At 37.7% G+C, this 18,591-nt stretch overlaps 1 protein-coding gene across 1 annotated transcript; it reads left to right on the forward strand.

Annotated features, from left to right (window-relative positions):
- The first annotated feature begins 625 nt into the window (after positions 1–625).
- On the forward strand, positions 626–18,188 carry LOC134744274 (UDP-glycosyltransferase UGT5-like). The gene is made up of 4 exons (XM_063678023.1): positions 626–1,485; positions 11,801–12,023; positions 12,891–13,110; positions 17,903–18,188. Exons 1-4 carry the CDS (start codon positions 646–648, stop codon positions 18,183–18,185), a joined length of 1,566 nt encoding a protein of 521 aa, XP_063534093.1. The 5' UTR covers positions 626–645; the 3' UTR covers positions 18,186–18,188.
- Positions 18,189–18,591: the final 403 nt, after the last annotated feature.

Genomic DNA, 18,591 nt, shown 5'->3' on the forward strand with positions numbered 1-18,591 from the left:
CAAAATAACGAGTTGCCAATCCACATTGCTCAGACTAATCACAGACTATACTGAACTGTTGCCATATAAATGAGAATAACAGCGCCCTCTTGACAATGATCATATATTCCTGGTCAAGCTTTGCGAAGTACTATCTACCATATATGTTATACCATATCTACCATATACTTTTTGTTGGTATCCCTATCGTGTGTTATATGTTGTGAATGATATTAGAATCAAATTATATCAAATGTTGGAATATATTATAAGACGCACCCGCATGGCATGGTTTTAATGAAAACGAGATGCAATGTTTTAGTTTGCCTGTTTTCAGTAAAACTTTTTGATCGAAGAGATCAATCCGCTTCCGTGCTTAAACCATGCAAATAAATCATATAACGATATTTTATTGGCTCCTATTTCGTATAATATACCTACTACAATACATAATTATATCCGTTACACCAAAAAAATCATGTATTTTTTTCCATTCCTATTCGACAAACTAGCGGTCATTAGGCTACTTGACTAATGCTTAATGATAACGCGCTATTAAGTTTCGGCGAGTCATCTATTTAAACTCGACAATGTTAATGACCGACGTCATGATAATGACCTTGCTGCATGTAAATATATAGTAGCACTCAGATTTATCAAGCTACAATGATAACAATGTCTCGACTGAGAGACTTCGTGTGCTTGTGCGCGTTAGTGTGTTCGAGCCTAGATGCCGCAAGAATCTTGGCCGTATTTCCAACTCCGTCAATAAGTCACCAACTACCGTTCAGACCCCTTACACAAGAGCTCGCGCGGCGCGGACATGAGGTGGTGGTGATCACACCCGATCCTGCGTTTCCTAAAGGACAAGCGCCAGAAAATTTAACAGAAATCGACGTACACGACATATCGTACGGAACTTGGAGACAAGCTATGTCTAAAATCAACAACGGGAAACAAAATGACCAAAGTTCACAATACGAAAGTTTCAGTGAAGCAATAAGAACCATATTCGAACAGCAAACGTCAGTTTTTGAAGTGAAGGATATAATCAAGAACGAAAATGATACTTTTAATTTACTGTTAGTAGAAGCTTGCATTAGACAAGCTCTTGGATTTTCACACGTTATTAAAGCGCCAGTTATATCTGTGAGTTCAATGGGTGCTATTTTTGATAATTACGAAGTTATTGGAGCACCAACTCATCCTTTACTGTACCCCGATTTAATGAATTTCCGCATATACAACCTGTCCCTTTGGGAAAAGGTTGGCTTATACTATAATAGATTCACTATACAGAATCTACATAAAAACCTGGAAACAAAAGAAAATACTGTCGTCAGGAGAATTTTTGGTGAAGACACTCCTGCTTTGAGTGAGCTGCAAAATAATATTGATATGCTGTTTTTAAACATTCATCCTATTTGGGAGGGCAGTCGTCCTGTGCCCCCCGGCGTGGTTCATATTGGAGGGATACACCAAACTCCGAAGAAGAAGTTGCCGCAGGTATGTAGGTACATCGATAGGTACATTAATGGCAGTGTTTAAATATATTTTTATCAATATATTTACACCTAGTTATTTAGGTCTAATTTGGCTCTCTTTAAATGGTTTAAGCCAAGGTTTTTAATCACATGTTAGACAACTCATTGTCTTTAGGTAGGTAATAAGATAGGTGCTAAGTGTCGCCTAATTGTTAGTTGGGATTTATATGACGGTGCGCAGTGACCCATGCTGAACAAAATTCATTATTACTTGGATGTGTAATATCATAAACCAATAAAACTAATATTTTATGATAGCTTATAAAATTTTCCGAATATTTTGAAATAACATTTATTGCGGAAAAGTTATAATTTATTGAGTTAGAAGCATGTTTTAGCAGTACTTGTGTCCGTTATGAACGGTAAAAAAGCGTATGTTTTCAATTATTTTGTAAATTACTACAGTTATGACTACGGCTATTCAAAAACAATTATAGTACGTTTAATATTCTTTCAAATGGTATCTATCACCAATTGATCAGTAAAATAAAACACGAGAAATAACGAAAACTTGACGTAGGTCACCCGCCATTTATGTTACGGTGCGTAGTGACCCACGCTTAACAAAATTTGGCTATATAATATCATACACCAATAAAACGGTATCCTGCCTTTTCGCCGAATTTCACTTGCCAACCAACATTTCGCCGATGATTCACTTTGACAACTAACTATTGCCAAATTTTTGTATGACAACGTTTCATTTGGAAGAATTATTTTAAAGCAGATTATTATAATAATTCACAACTTTTGGAATACTTATCCTTTTTCATACATGAGGCAACTTGTTACTTAAACTAAGTTCATTTGGCAGAAACCCAGCTCTTGAACTTTCCTGAAATAAATATGAATTTGTAATAAATATAGCAACAGAAATCTTATATGGGACAGAGTACAGGTAGGTGCGACGACGAGCGAAGCGAGGAAGAGCATGTTAGGTCAACCGTGAGCAAACAGCGAGAATCGACTTTTTAATCATTTTGCTTATCTTTTTACATAGTTACTAAACGAAACTGCTTAATAAAACATTAAGTAAACATTAAACAGCAAAATGAATATTACGCGTACTAAACCATTCTTATTTTTTTTATTTTCTTTATTGGGGAAAAAAACAGATACAGGCCAGTGAGAATACACAGATAAGATTATAAAATTATAGGTTTAGCATGCATCCTAACACAATTCCCACTAGGAGTTCAGGCATTAATTTTAAGACAGCGTTGTAATCGGAATATAAACAGATATCCCTACTAAAACTAAAACTACATAACTAAAACTAAACAATAACGATAATTACTCGTAACATAACTTAAGCAGCTAAACTTACATAAACACAAAAATAATTATTACACAAATTACAGTAAATAAATAGTACACAAGAAATGAAGCTACAATATGGGTAATTAAAATTATAGGAGCAAGCTGACTTTGCGCTTGAAGTTAGATCGCGTATTATTAAATATGTCAACCGAGACTAGGCGTTTATTGTAATTATTACAAATTCTACGCAGCGGGGCTCGTGCCTCAGCATTAGTGGCGGGCGTCGGGACCGCGAATAGGGACTTTGTTCGTGTCCTGTAGGTGGGAGCTCGGAAACTGATAGCCTCCAGGAGCTCCGGGCAGTTATACTGACTGGTACATATTTTATATAAGACGGTGGCATCTTGGGCGTGGCGTCTGCTCGCCAACGTCTTTAGCTTGTACCTTTCTAGTAGCTTGGTATATGATAAGAATGAATGTTCGAGTCTGTAGTGGAGGGCTCTGAGGAAGCGTTTCTGAACGGCTTCTACAGCATCTACCTATATATACACAGCGTAATGCGGGTTCCATACCTCTGATGCATACTCGAGGCAAGGTCGCACTAGAGAGTTATAGAGTAATATGTACGAGGAACTTTTCTTTAGGGGCTTGGCTGATCTGAGAATAAACCATAACATTTGAAAAGCCTTAGACGTTATTTTGTTTATATGTTGGTCAAGCGTTAACTTCTCATCGAATGTCACCCCAAGGTCCTTTACTTGTGAAACTCTTTGGACCGTTTCGCCTCCTATATTGTACCTCGAGAGTATTATATTTTTATTTTTGGTAAATGTGATATAAACGCACTTATCATACGCCAAGTAAAGTTTATTCTCTAGGCAATAGTGATGGAACCGATCGAGATCCTCCTGAATGAGAGTGCAGTCATACTGGTTCTTTACTGTTTTAAATATTTTCAGGTCGTCTGCAAACATAGCATAGTTACAATTTCTAAAACAATTACCGATGTCGTTAACAAATAAAGTGTATAGAAGCGGTCCCAAAATTGATCCTTGAATTACCCCAGATGCTACGTGAGATGCCTGCGATTCATAACCATTAATAACAATTTTTTGGGTACGGTTTTCTAAGTACGAAGCGAACCATCTCAGTAGATTGCCTTTAATACCATTAAAAGCTAACTTACGCAGTAGCAGTAGGTGATCCACTTTGTCGAAGGCTTTTCGAAAGTCCGTATATACCGCATCTACCTGAGTACGTCTATCCATGGGAGAAAATAAGTAGTTAGAGTATACTAGCAAATTGGTAGATGTAGACTTATTCTTCATAAAGCCGTGCTGTTGTGGTATGATATTATTTTTGACAAGCGGATAAATTATGTCTTGGATAATTGACTCTAGTAGCTTTGATATACAGGATTGAATTGATATCGGCCGGTAATTATTGACCTGGGCCTTGGAACCAGATTTATGAATGGGAGTAACGAGCGACATCTTCCAATATTCGGGGTAAGTACCCTCCCGGAGACACTTATTAAATAATATTTTAAGTGGCGTTATTATTGCTGGTGAGGTATGTTTTAAGAATTGTGGGCTAATTTTATCCGGGCCCGGTCCCTTGTTAGTGTCTAGTTGGCAGAGCTTACGTTTGATATCGATGTCGCTTATACATATATCGGAAATAATATTAGCCGACTGTGAACATGGTAAATCGTCTAAATCTCGTCTACTGCAGCTGCTTTTGTGCTCAAATACGGAGTTGAAGAATGTTGAGAATAACTCAGTTACGTCTTTTGGGGTATTTGCGCAATTACCGTCAAGGAACATAGTATGGGGGTAGTTCGACTTGGTTTTTTTCAGCGAGGATATATACGCCCAAAATGATTTTATGTTTGATCTCATTGCGTTCTCGGTATTTTCCGTGTACTTGTGAAAGCAGTTTGATATTAGCGACTTGCACCGTGAACGTAGCAGTGAGTATTCGCTATAATCCCTAAGTGATTTATATGTTTTCCATTTTAGCCATACCTTTTCTTTTCTTTTTAACGTTTTTATAAGAGCATGCGAAAACCATTTAGGGTAGGCCATGTTATTTTTTTTGCATAAGGGAACATTGTCATCAATTACTTTATAGATAATATTGTAAAATTTTAAAACCGCCTCGTTTGCATGCAATAAATTTAGTTCATGTGGCCAGTCGATCTTATTTATTTCATTTATAACGTTAGAGTAGTTTGCTTTATAAAAATTATATTTTGGGGTGTCAATTGACGGCAATGGAGCATTCTACTTTCTATTCTACTACTCGAAACGTGGCATTTTGAAAAGTAACTTTATAAAACACAGACCAAACGTACAGTTGGTAACTGTGAGGTTGGGAAGTAAAGCAAAATCATTTGATAAGTTGGCACATGACCATTCCGCGAAATGAAATTATGAGATGTTGGTTGGGAATTGATAATAGGCAATACAATTTTCGGCGATAAATTAGTGAACCACATCGTATATTGGGGAAAAATTTCGTTTTTAGTGTTTCGTACAAAACTTTGATCACGGAACACTTATGGGATCACTTCGGTTTCGTTGATAGAGATAAACGTAATTAAATTAACTAAAACATTATAAAAGCTTTGCATTTTTGAATACCTAATACTGTATTCTGACGACTTTGTAGTTACTTGTCGTTTATATAGTACATATCCGCTGTGATTTCTCATGTCTAATTTCTACGTCGGTACCTTAAGGATCTACGTATGGTTTTTATGATTTAAAAGTCCTTTTATCTATAAAACTCCTAAATTATTTTCACAATATAAATTAACGGTCACTGCACAGATCTAATTAAAACAAATACTGTCACCAAATTAATCTAAACAGGTGCATTATAATTGACGGTATGACTTGGCATGGCGTTAATGAAAACGAGATGCAATCCTTTAAGTAGTTTGCCTGTTTTCAGGAAAACGGGGTCCCTTTGTTTGACAAAGTTTTAAGTCATAATGTATTGTTTGTCATATTATTATTAGTCCTAATTCTGAAATTCAGGATTTTCGTAAGGTTATCCTATAGATAGGTTAGGTCAGGTTAAGTTTGTTGGCAATCCTGAAAAAATAGTGAGCGTCAGGATGGCAGTTGGACCTCGGCGATTTCAACGAAATATTTATAAACATATTGTACCTTTAGTGTACCTCAGTGTACCTTTAATAAAAACCAGTGTACCTCTCTCTAAAACGAGATATTTAACAAAAAAGGTCCACCCGCCATTCTGACGTCAGGATGGCGGGTGGACCTATGAAATCTTGTGTTATACCGCACTAAAAATATGCAGTTATATTGTACCTTCAGTGTACCTGTGTAAACTTTCATTAGAAATCAATATATCTATCCCTAAAACGAGCTAGGCACAAAACAAGGTCCACCCGCCAACCTGACGTCAGGTTGGCGGGTGGACCTACGAAATCTTGCATTATTTCACGCGAAATGTATGTATTTTTAGTGTACCTTCAGTGTACCTCCGTAAACTTTTATTAAAAATCGGCGTATCTATACCTAAAACGAGATATTTAACAAAAAAGGTCCACCCGCCAACCTGACGTCAGGATGGCGGGTGGACCTTTTTTGTTAAATATCTCGTATAGGTATAGAGCAGGCTCCAAGGAGATGTTCGTTTGCAAAAAAAGCGCACCGCAGTTTGACTTATGATCCTTGTAGTGTTGCCGGGCTGAAAAGTGGTGCCGTTACCCCCACCAGCCCTTTGAATTTCCCCCTTACAATTCTCATACATTGGCTATCGATAATAAATACATACATTTCGCATGAAATAATGCAAGATTTCATAGGTCCACCCGCCAGCCTGACGTCAGGTTTGCGCCTACCTTGCTTTGTGCCTAGCTCGTTTTAGGGATAGATATACTGATTTCTAATGAAAGTTTACACAGGTACACTGAAGGTACAATATAACTGCATACTTTTAGTGCGGTATAATGATAAATATACCTATCTGTTACATTAAAAAATCATGTTACTTACTCACTTACTTACTTCGCTGGCTCAACGACCCGAAGTAAATCTTGGCCTCCGAAACTAGATTTCGCCATTCGTTCCTGTCCTGTGCAATCCGACGCCATTCAGATGCTTGGAATTTCACATGTCTTTCTGGACCTCATTGATCCACCGCTACCTAGGCCTTCCGATGGGACGTCTCCCAGTTTGTCGCCCCAGATCAGCTCTCTTGGCCGCACGATCCTCTCCCATCCTCTCCACGTAGCCGAGCCAGTGAAGCCGAGCAGCCTTGCTCTCGCCGATGATGTTGGGCTCGCCCACCAGTTTTTCCGACTCCAAGTTCATGTCGGTATTATTTTTTATTTCGAATTCCGACACGACATACTAGCGGCCATTAGCCAACTTCAATAATATCAAAGAGAAATAAGTGTAGAGGCGTATTGTCAAAGTAAATTTTGAAATCACGGTAAATTTACTGATATCTTTCGACACAGTATTAAAACTTTTAGAACGCCATTTGACTTTGATCCTTGTTCTTTCACTGATATGTGTTAAATTTGTTCGTATGAAACCTTTTTCGACCTTATTGATTATCTTTTTAGGGTGCCGTACCTCAAAAGGAAAAAACGGAACCCTTATAGGATCACTCGTGCGTCTGTCTGTCTGTCTGTCTGTCTGTCCGTCTGTCTGTCTAGCCGTCTGTCACAGCCTATTTTCTCCGAAACTACTGGACCAATTAAGTTGAAATTTGGTACACATATGTAAGTTTGTGACCCAAAGATGGGCATGTAACGTAAACATATTAATTTTAAACACGGGGGCCACTTTTGGGGGGTAAATGAGACAATTAAAAAATAAAGTTTGTCAAACTATATTATGTTACATATCAAATAAAAGAGCTCTTTGTGAGAATCTCAAATATATATTTTTTTTATAATTTTAAAGTAAATAGTTTAGAAGTTATTCAAGAAAATAGGCAAAAAATGACCATTCCCCCCCCCCCCTTTATGTCCGAAACTACTAGGTCAGAAATTTTGAAAAAAATACACAAAATTATAGATCACCGGAAAACCTATAAGAAATGTGCAGTCAAGCGTGAGTCGGACTTAATTACTTAGTTTTTGATCCGACCCCTACGGGTTTTTTAAAGACATTTCACATAAAAGATACATTGTTTAAATTGTGTAATGTACGGAACCCTTGAAACGCGAGTCCGACTCGCACTTGGCCGGTTTTTTATTTATGACATTTATAAGATTCTGACTTTTGACAAATGCCATCATTGCCGCACATTTTCGAATAAGTTGTCAAAAACACTGCCAAAGTCTAATACAGTATGTTTCTTTTTGTAGTCGATCATTGGAATAAATTTTTGTTTGATTTTTTTTTATCTTTTGTTCTAATTAAAAAAATATTAACGTTAGAGCATTCCTGAGATGTAACCCTACGTGGGATTTCAGGGTTTGTCCAATGGCTAAGGTCAACCTGTATAGTACTTAGCACTGTTTTATGAAGCGACAATGATAACAATGTCTCGACTGAGAGACTTTTGTGCGCGCTAGTGTGTTCGTGCCTAGATGCCGCAAGAATCTTGGCCGTATTTCCAACTCCGTCAATAAGTCACCAACTACCGTTCAGATCCCTGACCCCTTACACAAGAGCTCGCGCGGCGCGGACATGAGGTGGTAGTGATCACACCATTCACACCTGAACCTGCTTTTCCTAAAGGAAAAGCGCCAGAAAACTTGACGGAAAACGACGTACACGACGTATCCTACGCAACTTGGAGACAAGTTATGTCAAAAATCAGTAAAATCAGTACCGGGATAGACTCCAATTCACAATGTGAAATTTTCGGTGAAGCAATCAGAAATAAATTCGAACAGCAAACGTCAGTTTTAGAAGTGAAGGACATAATTAAGAACCAAAATTTGATTTACTGTTAGTGGAAGCTGTGTTTACTTAAGTTCTTGGATTTTCACATGTTATTAAAGCACCAGTTATAGCTGTGAGTTCACTGGGTGATCTTTTTGGTGGTAATTACCATATATTATTGGAGCACCAACTCATCCTATACTCTACCCAGTTTCAACAAATTCGCGTATTTACAACCTGTCCCTCTGGGAAAAGGTTGACCTTTACTATAGTATATTCACTGATCAAAATCTACATAAAAGCGCAGAAGCAAAGGAAAATACTATCGTGAGGAAATTTTTTGGTGAAGACACTCCTGCTTTGAGTGGGCTGCAAAACATTATATTCATTTTATTGGTAGTGTTTAAATAATAATGATATGCTGTTTTTAAACATTCATCCTATTTGGGCGGGCAAACGCCCTGTACCTCCCGGCGTCGTTCATATTGAAGAGATACACCAAACTCCAGAGAAGAAATTACCCGAGTATAGGCCAAATGTATAGGCCATAGCCCGAAAAGATGACACGATGATTTAACAAATTTAACACATATCAGTGAAAGAACAAGGATCAAAGTCAAATGGCGTTCTAAAAGTTTTAATCCTGTGTCGAAAGGCAGTAAATTTAATGTGAATTCAAAATTTAATTTCACAACACGCCTCTACACTAAATTATTTTTGATAATACTTAATGATAATATTGATAACGCGCTATTATCAGATTAGGCGAGTCATATATACGCTAGACAGCTACATAATGATGACTTTGCCGCATGTAAATATATAGTAGCACTGATTTATGAAGCGACAATGATAACAATGTCTCGACTGAGAGACTTCGTGTGCTTGTGCGCGCTAGTGTTTTCCAGCCTAGATGCCGCAAGAATCTTGGCCGTATTTCCAACTCCGTCAATAAGTCACCAACTACCGTTCAGACCCCTTACACAAGAGCTCGCGCGGCGCGGACATGAGGTGGTAGTGATCACACCCGATCCTGCTTTTCCTAAAGGAAAAGCGCCAGAAAACTTGACGAAAATCGATGTACACGACATATCTTACGCTACTTGGAGACAGTTCATGACTAAAGTCAACAACGGCAAACGAAATGAAGTCAGATCACTGTATGAATCATACAGTGAAGCAATCAGACTCATGTTCGAACAGCAAATGACAGTTTTTGAAGTTAAGGACATAATCAAGAACCAAAAGGATACTTTTGATTTACTGATAGTGGAAGCTTGCGTTAAACATAATCTTGGATTTTCACATGTAATTAAATCGCCAGTTATAGCTATTAGTTCACTCGGTGCTGTTTTAGATTATTACGATGTAATTGGAGCACCAACCAGTTACAGCTGTTAGTTCAATGGGTGATCTTTTTGGTGGTAATTACCATGTTATTGGAGCACCAACTCATCCTATACTCTACCCAGTTTCAACAAATTCGCGTATTTACAACCTGTCCCTTTGAGAAAAATTCGACCTTTACTATAGTATATTCACTGATCAAAATCTACATAAAAGCGCAGAAGCAAAAGAAAATACTGTCGTGAGGAAAATTTTTGGTGAAGACACTCCTGCTTTGAGTGAGCTGCAAAATAATATTGGTATGCTGTTCTTAAACATTCATCCTATTTGGGAGGGCAATCGCCCTGTGCCTCCCGGCGTCGTTCATATTGGAGGGATACACCAAACTCCAGAGAATAAATTACCCCAGGTATGTACACCTCCGCAAAACTGCACGGTCACTTTATGAATGAATTTTATTCATAAGGTCTCCATGCATTTTTTTATATATTTATATTGAGGATTTCGAGTTTCCAAAACGTCCCGCTTGGCGCGCTGTTCAATATCTCATACAAAAATATACATCACGCAAACGCGAACGCACCTCACGCTATCGAATGATATTTACACTAGGGGTTTAGGAAAAGCAAAAATGAAAGGCTTGATTCATGCGCGTATAAAGGTTGACGTAATCTATATATATATATATATAATTGAAAAACCAGAACGGGATAAAAAACGAGGGAAGCAGCGAGATGGCGCCTTACAAATTTCTAAAAAAGTTTTTAATACGTTTCTCGAATACGACGCACGTATGATAAGAAAAAACTGTTCAAATCTATTATCTAAATATGAGAATAGAACTAGAGCATTTATAGTATATGTGTAACCAGTGTAACTGTGTAACTGTATTATATGAATAAATGAATTCTAAAAAAAACTTTTAAAAAAGTGACATTTGATGAAGTGGAACTGCTGATGATGATCAGAACGGAACTCTTCAATGACGCATAGTTCACGTTTGGCGATTTGTCCTCTTCGTTATGTTTGTTAAGCAAGTTAGGTTTTCAAGAAACATTTTTGTCAAGCTCGAGTTCTGATGATGAGACCCACGAGGAACCGAGGGAACTCCTCAAATGTGAAAGGCATACATATAGTGATTTTTGTGTTTTCATCAACAAATCCAACATTTACATTAAAAAAAGTGACATTTGATGAAGTGGAACTGCGGATGATGATCAGAATGGAACTCTTCAATGACACATAGTTCACGTTTGGCGATTTGTTCTCTTCCTTATGGACCCAGAACCAAACTTGGACCCGGACTCGGATCCGGACCCGGGTCTGGACATGGACCCCAACTCGGACCCGGACCCGGACCGAACTCTGACCCAAACTTGGACCCGGACAGCCGACACGGACTCGGACTCGGATCCGGACCCAGACCCGGACCCGGAAATGCTACTAGAAAAGTGGGTTAGGTGGGTGGGTGGGTTTTGAACTGCGATTCTCACAGAACAGAACTGCTATCAGAGAAGTAGGTTAGGTTAGGTTAGAACTGCGACCCTTACAAAAACGCTTACAAATGGGTGGCTTTACCTCCTTTTCTACATAATTAGGCAAAAGATGCTGTCTTTTTCATTTCATTGTCTGGAATCTAAGAGTGCACCATCAACAATAAGTAAACTCAGCGGCATCCCCCATTGAAGTCGGTTTTTTTTTCTTAAAAATTATTGGGGTTATATTTTATAAATATAATTATTATTATGAAGTACATTGTGGCGACAAATAACATAGTAAATTATTAATTTCCAGGACTTACAACAGTACCTCGATTCATCCGAGCACGGCGTGATCTACCTGAGTTTCGGTTCAAACGTCGACACATCGATGCTGCCCCCAGAGAAAGTGCAAGCCATCATAAACGTGTTCTCGCAACTGCCTTACGACGTCCTCTGGAAATGGAACCAGGACGAGCTCCCCGGACGGACGAAGAACATCAGGATTTCAAAATGGTTTCCCCAGTTTGACCTCTTAAGTGAGTGTTACCAAAATTATCGAAATTTTTGTAATGTCTACGATACTAAATAACAACTAACATAATATTTTATCTTTTTTAGGGTTCCGTACCCAAAGGGTAAAAACGGGACCCTATTACTAAGACTCCACTGTCCGTCTGTCCGTCTGTCTGTCTGTCCATCTGTCTATCTCATAAACCATGATAGCTAGACAGCTGAAATTTTCACAGATGATGTATTTCTGTTGCCGCTATAACAACAAATACTAAAAAGTACGGAACCCTCGGTGGGCGAGTACGATTCGCACTTGTCCGGTTTTTTTTATTGACCTAAAGCCATCCACTACGGGGTATCTATTCTTTAAGTATGTCCAAAACATGCGACATTCCCTCATTCCACGATTTTCTGCGAATTGCACCAGCACGACGATCCTCTTATAGTTCGAATCTTCTCAAATTATTTTTTCGCAAAGACCCCAATCTGTTAAACAAAAGCCATTGTTTCTTTTTAGTGTGCGCGTGGCCATTGTGTGCCATTGAGTCTGAGCGCGTGCCATTGTCAGGCACAATGGCAAACAAAGGCCGACCGCTCACATAAAAGAAACAACGGCTTTTGTTTAATAGATTACCGTCTTAGGCATAAAAATCATTTGAGAAGATGCAGACTATACCTATCATTGCCATTTACAAGTGGTTTGAAAAGTTGTAATCACCTAAAAGTTTTAAGCTTCACGTTTTAGACAGTCCGGGAAGCGTATTCTGATTATAATGACAGTTATAAACATGATCTGTCAAGTGACAAAATAATATTTATTCGACCTGTCCAGTTCCTACTTAAAAAGCTATATCTAATTTGTCCTAGCATTGATCTTAAATATTTTTTCACAGAACATCCAAAAATCAAGCTGTTTATTACGCAAGGGGGCTTGCAGTCAACAGACGAGACAATTATCGCCGGAGTTCCCGTCTTGGGCATCCCAATGTTCGGCGACCAGTGGTACAATGTCGAGAAATACGTGCATCACAGAATTGGGAAGCAAATAAATCTTCCCGATCTCGATGAAGAAACATTTAAGAGTGCCATTAAAACTGTTATTGAAGATAAAACGTAAGATTCTCCACTCGTATGATAGTTGATAATTACTTAACTACATTATATTTAATTACTGTCCAGTTCCTCCGTAAAACGCTTCTCCGTGATTTTTGTCGTAACGAAAATCTTTAGTAGGTAGAGAAAATCGTCAAGATCAAAAAAAGATCCGGAAAGGAAATCGTTGATTTTGCTAAGGCACTTGGGCCAGAAACACACTAGAGCGTTTTGGATTGAAACGAACGTCTTATTAATCGTTACAATATCTAGATTGCGATGGTGAAAACAGAATCACGAAATAATACGAGACTATGGAGAAATCCTGCAGTGAAAACATGAATCTGGAAAGAAAAACTTTTAAACACCTATGTGTATACTATTCATACTATTCCGTAAAATAAGTGCGGTATTATTCATAAAAATTTACAAAATGACTGAAACTGAAATGTAAATAAAATTTTAATAATTTTCTCATATACTGTAAAACAGGGTCACCAGAAATCGCGGGGTGAATAGAGAAATTTTGAAGATTTTTCTTTTGTTATATTTAAAATGGTACCTACATGTCTAAAATTAAAACTTTTGGAATAAGTAATAGTAGACTATTTATACTCTATATTAGTACCATAAGAAGTTTAAAGTAAGTGCTCGCCGAGGTAAGAAATGAAGCCTGTCTGAACTTTGTTTAAGCGATAAATGTAATGATATTAACAAATTGCAACTTAGCTTCCTGGTAATATATATGGTATCTGGGATGGTGTCTGTATCTGCGATTAAGTCCCGTGTTAGTTTTAAAATTTGAGTGAAAATCGTGTTAGTTTAATTTAGTATATGGTATCTGCAGTACCTAAATAATAAATAATATCACCAATTTTCTCTATAATTAAGCATTTTTTGCAAAAAAACAATCAGCAAGCAATTTTACGTGATAAAGGATTCAGCAGACACGAATATAGGGTGAGTAGCCACGCCATAGAGGGTCATTAGATACAGCAAAGGGGTGAAAAAGTACGTCTTGGGGGTTAAAAGATACGAAAAAATCATTTTGTGCCCAGAAACTGTTTAACAGATGAATATACTATTTGCCAATGAGGGCTATCGTTTTTTTTGCTCACCAGTTGGCGCCTCTGTTGATGGTGGTCCAAAAGACTAAAGAACAGCTGTCAGTCATTGAAGTGACAAGTGACATTTGACATTTCGAACTATGGAAAAGACCTCCATCTACACTAGCGGCGAATTCATACGCGTTAGCCCTCATTGAGTATCATCATAATAATAACAAAATACGATGTCTATGACAACTAAAACTGAACTATGTCTATTCAAGTATTCACCCCTTTCTTGTATCTATCGACCACGTTTTAAGGATATGGAGAAAACACGTAGTTTTCTTTGATTTTCTCTGAATTAGGCAGGTAAAAATTGATTTCACATATACAAAATTGAAGTACTAACCAAGACTCAAAAAATGTCATTTTTTTTTACTTTTATTAGATTATTGGTGAAAATCGTAATTCAAGTTGGAAATTGTGTCTTTTCAACCTGGTTTACGGCAATATAAAGTAATATTTTGATTTTGTTTTTAGTTCGTTCACCATTTGTCACACTTCTTTCAACAATAAGAAGTTTATGTAAGGTTTGCGTGGCTTGCAAACATTTGACAGATTGAAAAAAGATGGATGCGTTTTGTTGTATAAAAGGAGTGTAATATAATCATTATTCTGAATACAATATAAAGTAATATTTTGATCTTGTTTTTAGTTCGTTCACCATTTGTCACACTTCTTTCAAAGATAAGAAGTTTATGTATGGTTGGCGCGGCTTGCTAACATTTGACAGATTGAAAAAAGATGGATGCGTTTCGTTGTATAAAAGGAGTGTAATATAATCATTATTCTGAATACATTTACATCTCCAAACTTAAAACCAAAATTAAAAGTAAAATTAGTATTTTTCTAAACTACGTATTTTAGGTACTTTGATAGTTTGGAATTTAAACGTAGGTACGAAAGTATGTGACATTTTTTAACCGACTTCAAGATTTCAAAGGAGGTTCTCAATTCGGTTGTTTTTTTTTTTTATGTTTGTTACTCCGTCATTTCCGGACAGATTTTGAAAATTCTTTTTTTGATTGGAAGTATATACATACAGATTGGTCCCGTTTTTGTCAAAAAGCAGTTCTGATGATGGGATCCATGAGGAATCGAGGGAACTCCTCAAATGTTAAAGGCATACATATAGTGATTTTAGTATTTTCATCAACAAATCAAGCACTTACATTTAAAAAAGTGACATTTGATGAAGTGGAACTGCTGATAATGATCAGAACGGAACTCTTCAATGACGCATAGTTCACGTTTGGCGATTTGTCCTCTTCGTTATGTTTGTTAAGCAAGTTAGGTTTTCAAGAAACATTTTTGTCAAGCTCGAGTTCTGATGATGGGATCCATGAGGAATCGAGGGAACTCCTCAAATGTGAAAGGCATACATATAGTGATTTTTGTATTTTTATAAACAAATCCAGCACTTCCATTTTAAAAAGTGACATTTGATGAAGTGGAACTGCTGATGATGATCAGAACGGAACTTCAATGACGCATAGTTCACGTTTGGCGATTTGTCCTCTTCGTTATGTTTGTTAAGCAAGTTAGGTTTTCAAGAAACATTTTTGTCAAGCTCGAGTTTTGATGATGGGATCCATAAGGAATCGAGGGAACTCCTCAAATGTGAAAGGCATACATATAGCGATTTTTGTATTTTTATCAAAAAATCCAGCATTTCCATTTTAAAAAGTGACATTTGATGAAGTGGAACTGCTGATGATGATCAGAATGGAACTCTTTAATGACGCATAGTTTACGTTTGACGATTTGTCCACTTCTTTATGTTTGTTAAGCAACTTAAGTTTTTAAGACATATTTTTGTCAAGCTCGAGTTCTGATGATGAGACCCACGAGGAACCGAGGGAACTCCTCAAATGTGAAAGGCATACATACATATAGTGATTTTTGTATTTTCATTAACAAATCCAGCATTTACATTTAAAAAAGTGACATTTGATGAAGTGGAACTGCTGATGATGATCAGAATGGAACTCTTCAATGACACATAGTTCACGTTTGGCGATTTGTTCTCTTCCTTATGGACCCAAACCCAAACTTGGACCCGGACTCGGACCCGGACCCGGGTCTGAACATGGACCCCAACTCGGACCCGGACCCGGACCGAACTCTAACCCAAACTTGGACCCGGACAGCCGGACACGGACCCGGACTCGGATCCGGACCCAGACCCGGACCCGGAAATTCTACTATAAAAGTGGGTTAGGTGGGTGGATAGCTTTTGAACTGCGATTCTCACAGAAAAGAACTGCTATCAGAAAAGTAGGTTAGGTTAGGTTAGAGCTGTGACCCTTACAGAAACGAAATGCTACCAGAAAAGTAGGTTAGGTTAGAACTGCGACCCTTACAAAAACGAAATGCTACCAGAAAAGTAGGTTAGGTTAGGTTAGAACTGCGACCCTTACAAAAACGAAATGCTACTAGAAAAGTGGGTCGGTTTACCTCCTTTTCTACATAATTAGGCAAAAGATGCTGTCTTTTTCATGTCATTGTCTGGAATCTAAGAATGCTTTCAGCGGCATCCCCCATTGAAGTTGGTTGTTTTTTTCTTAAAAATTATAATAGTATCGAAACGCACGTATGTCAGCTATGAGGCTATGTCAGACAGTGGCAGTTAGTGTCAAACTAGAATACAGACTTGACTAAACACCATAAAGTTTAATTATATAACTCCGTAGTGCAAAAACCTCACGATTTGTGTGAAGTTGTGCGTTATGTCAATGATAATAAAGATGTTGACGGCAAAGCTTTTGTTAATAAATATATTAAATTACGGGAATGAATAATATACTATATTTTTATAACCTATGTATTTCTAACTCCCGTTTCATTTACATTCAATATTATATCTGTTTCCGTAATAAAATGCGTATATAATTAATTACTGTAATAGTCTGTACCATATACGCGATGGTTTTTCCTCCGGGCCCACAATCGATATTCTCCTTTTCAAAGTTTTCCAAGTATTTGGCAAGGACCCGGTGGGATTTCAAGATCAGAAACTTGAATTTAACAAAATTATTTTGTCACTATAAACATATAAAAAAACCAGCCGACCCTTATTATTACACATTAAATGAGTTAGTCCGTGTGATACGCAATGCATTGACACATTTGCCCGCACTTTTATTTCTAGCTCAATATCTTAATGTCTAGATTTATTGGCAATATCTGTCCTAGTAAAGCTCGACTGACATATAAGTAGGACGATCGTGAGACCTGTTGTAATGTATGGATCAGAATGCTGGGCGACGAAAGTGACGGATGAAAGAAGAGTGCACGCAGCGGAAATGAGAATGTTGAGATGGATGTGTGGAGTGACGAGGAAGGATCGGATTAAGAATGAGTATATTAGGGGCAGTTTGAAAGTAGCACCAGTAACGGAGAAGATAAGAAGTAGTAGGTTAGCGTGGTATGGGCATGTGATGAGGAGGGATGAATGCCATATAGGCAAAAGAATGTTAGGGATGAATGTTGATGGACGGAGAGCGTATGGTAGACCCAAAAAGCGATGGATGGATTGTGTAAAAGAGGATATGAGAAAGAAAGGAGTGAGTGCTGAGGTGACGAAAGATAGAGGAGAATGGAAGAGAAAAACATGTTGTGCCGACCCCACATGACGTGGGATAAGGGTAGGAAGAAGACGACACTAAGTAGATACATATTGATCAATAAACCTCTTTTTCCAGATACCGCGAAAACGTGGTGCGCCTGAGATCCCTGATGGCGGATCAGCCGATGAGCCCCCTGGAGCGCGCGGTGTGGTGGACGGAGCACGTGCTGCGCCACGGCGGCGGGCGGCACCTGCGCGCGCCGGCCGCCAACATGAGCTGGCGCGAGTACTACGAACTGGACCTAGTACTGGCCATACTTAGTATAGCCACGGCTGCGATTGTGGCCGTGTCGCTGGTATTATACAAGACTGTAAAATTAATTTTAGGTTCAAGAAATGTTAAAGCCAAGCGTTTATAAATTATACGGGGCTGAATTGATATTTTCATGATTTATTTTTAATATTATGCATATCGCCTAAACCCTAAGGACTTTCCATTTATACTTAATGTAAAAAAAAAACACTTAAGAGCAATGAAAAAAAACGCTATACTTAAATAGAATAGATATTGCTGCAATTGTGTTAGTTTGGTACATGACCGTAAAATTCAGTTTAGGTTTGAATAATTTAAAAAATAAAAGATTATAGAATAAAATAGTAGGTACCTAAGTAAGGGATCTACAGAGGAGAGTATTAGGGCATTTCGGAGAACAGGCTAAAATGGTTTCTATATTTCTTAAACAGAAGATACTCGTAACTTCACTCCTGGATAGAGTTGTCAAAAGGTGAGTGTCAAGAAATAATTGAGTAATCGTTATTTTATTT

This window comes from Cydia strobilella, chromosome 9 (assembly GCF_947568885.1).
Source record: "Cydia strobilella chromosome 9, ilCydStro3.1, whole genome shotgun sequence".
In the NCBI taxonomy this organism is placed as follows: domain Eukaryota; kingdom Metazoa; phylum Arthropoda; class Insecta; order Lepidoptera; family Tortricidae; genus Cydia; species Cydia strobilella.

What these genes read in the sequence shown, in the direction of transcription:
- LOC134744274 (XM_063678023.1), top strand. Translation starts at nt 646, where the DNA reads ATGATAACAATGTCTCGACTGAGAGACTTCGTGTGCTTGTGCGCGTTA. An exon ending in CGAAGAAGAAGTTGCCGCAG is followed by an intron (nt 1,486 to 11,800) that starts GTATGTAGGTAC and finishes ATTAATTTCCAG; the next exon opens with GACTTACAACAGTACCTCGA. An exon ending in TCCCCAGTTTGACCTCTTAA is followed by an intron (nt 12,024 to 12,890) that starts GTGAGTGTTACC and finishes ATTTTTTCACAG; the next exon opens with AACATCCAAAAATCAAGCTG.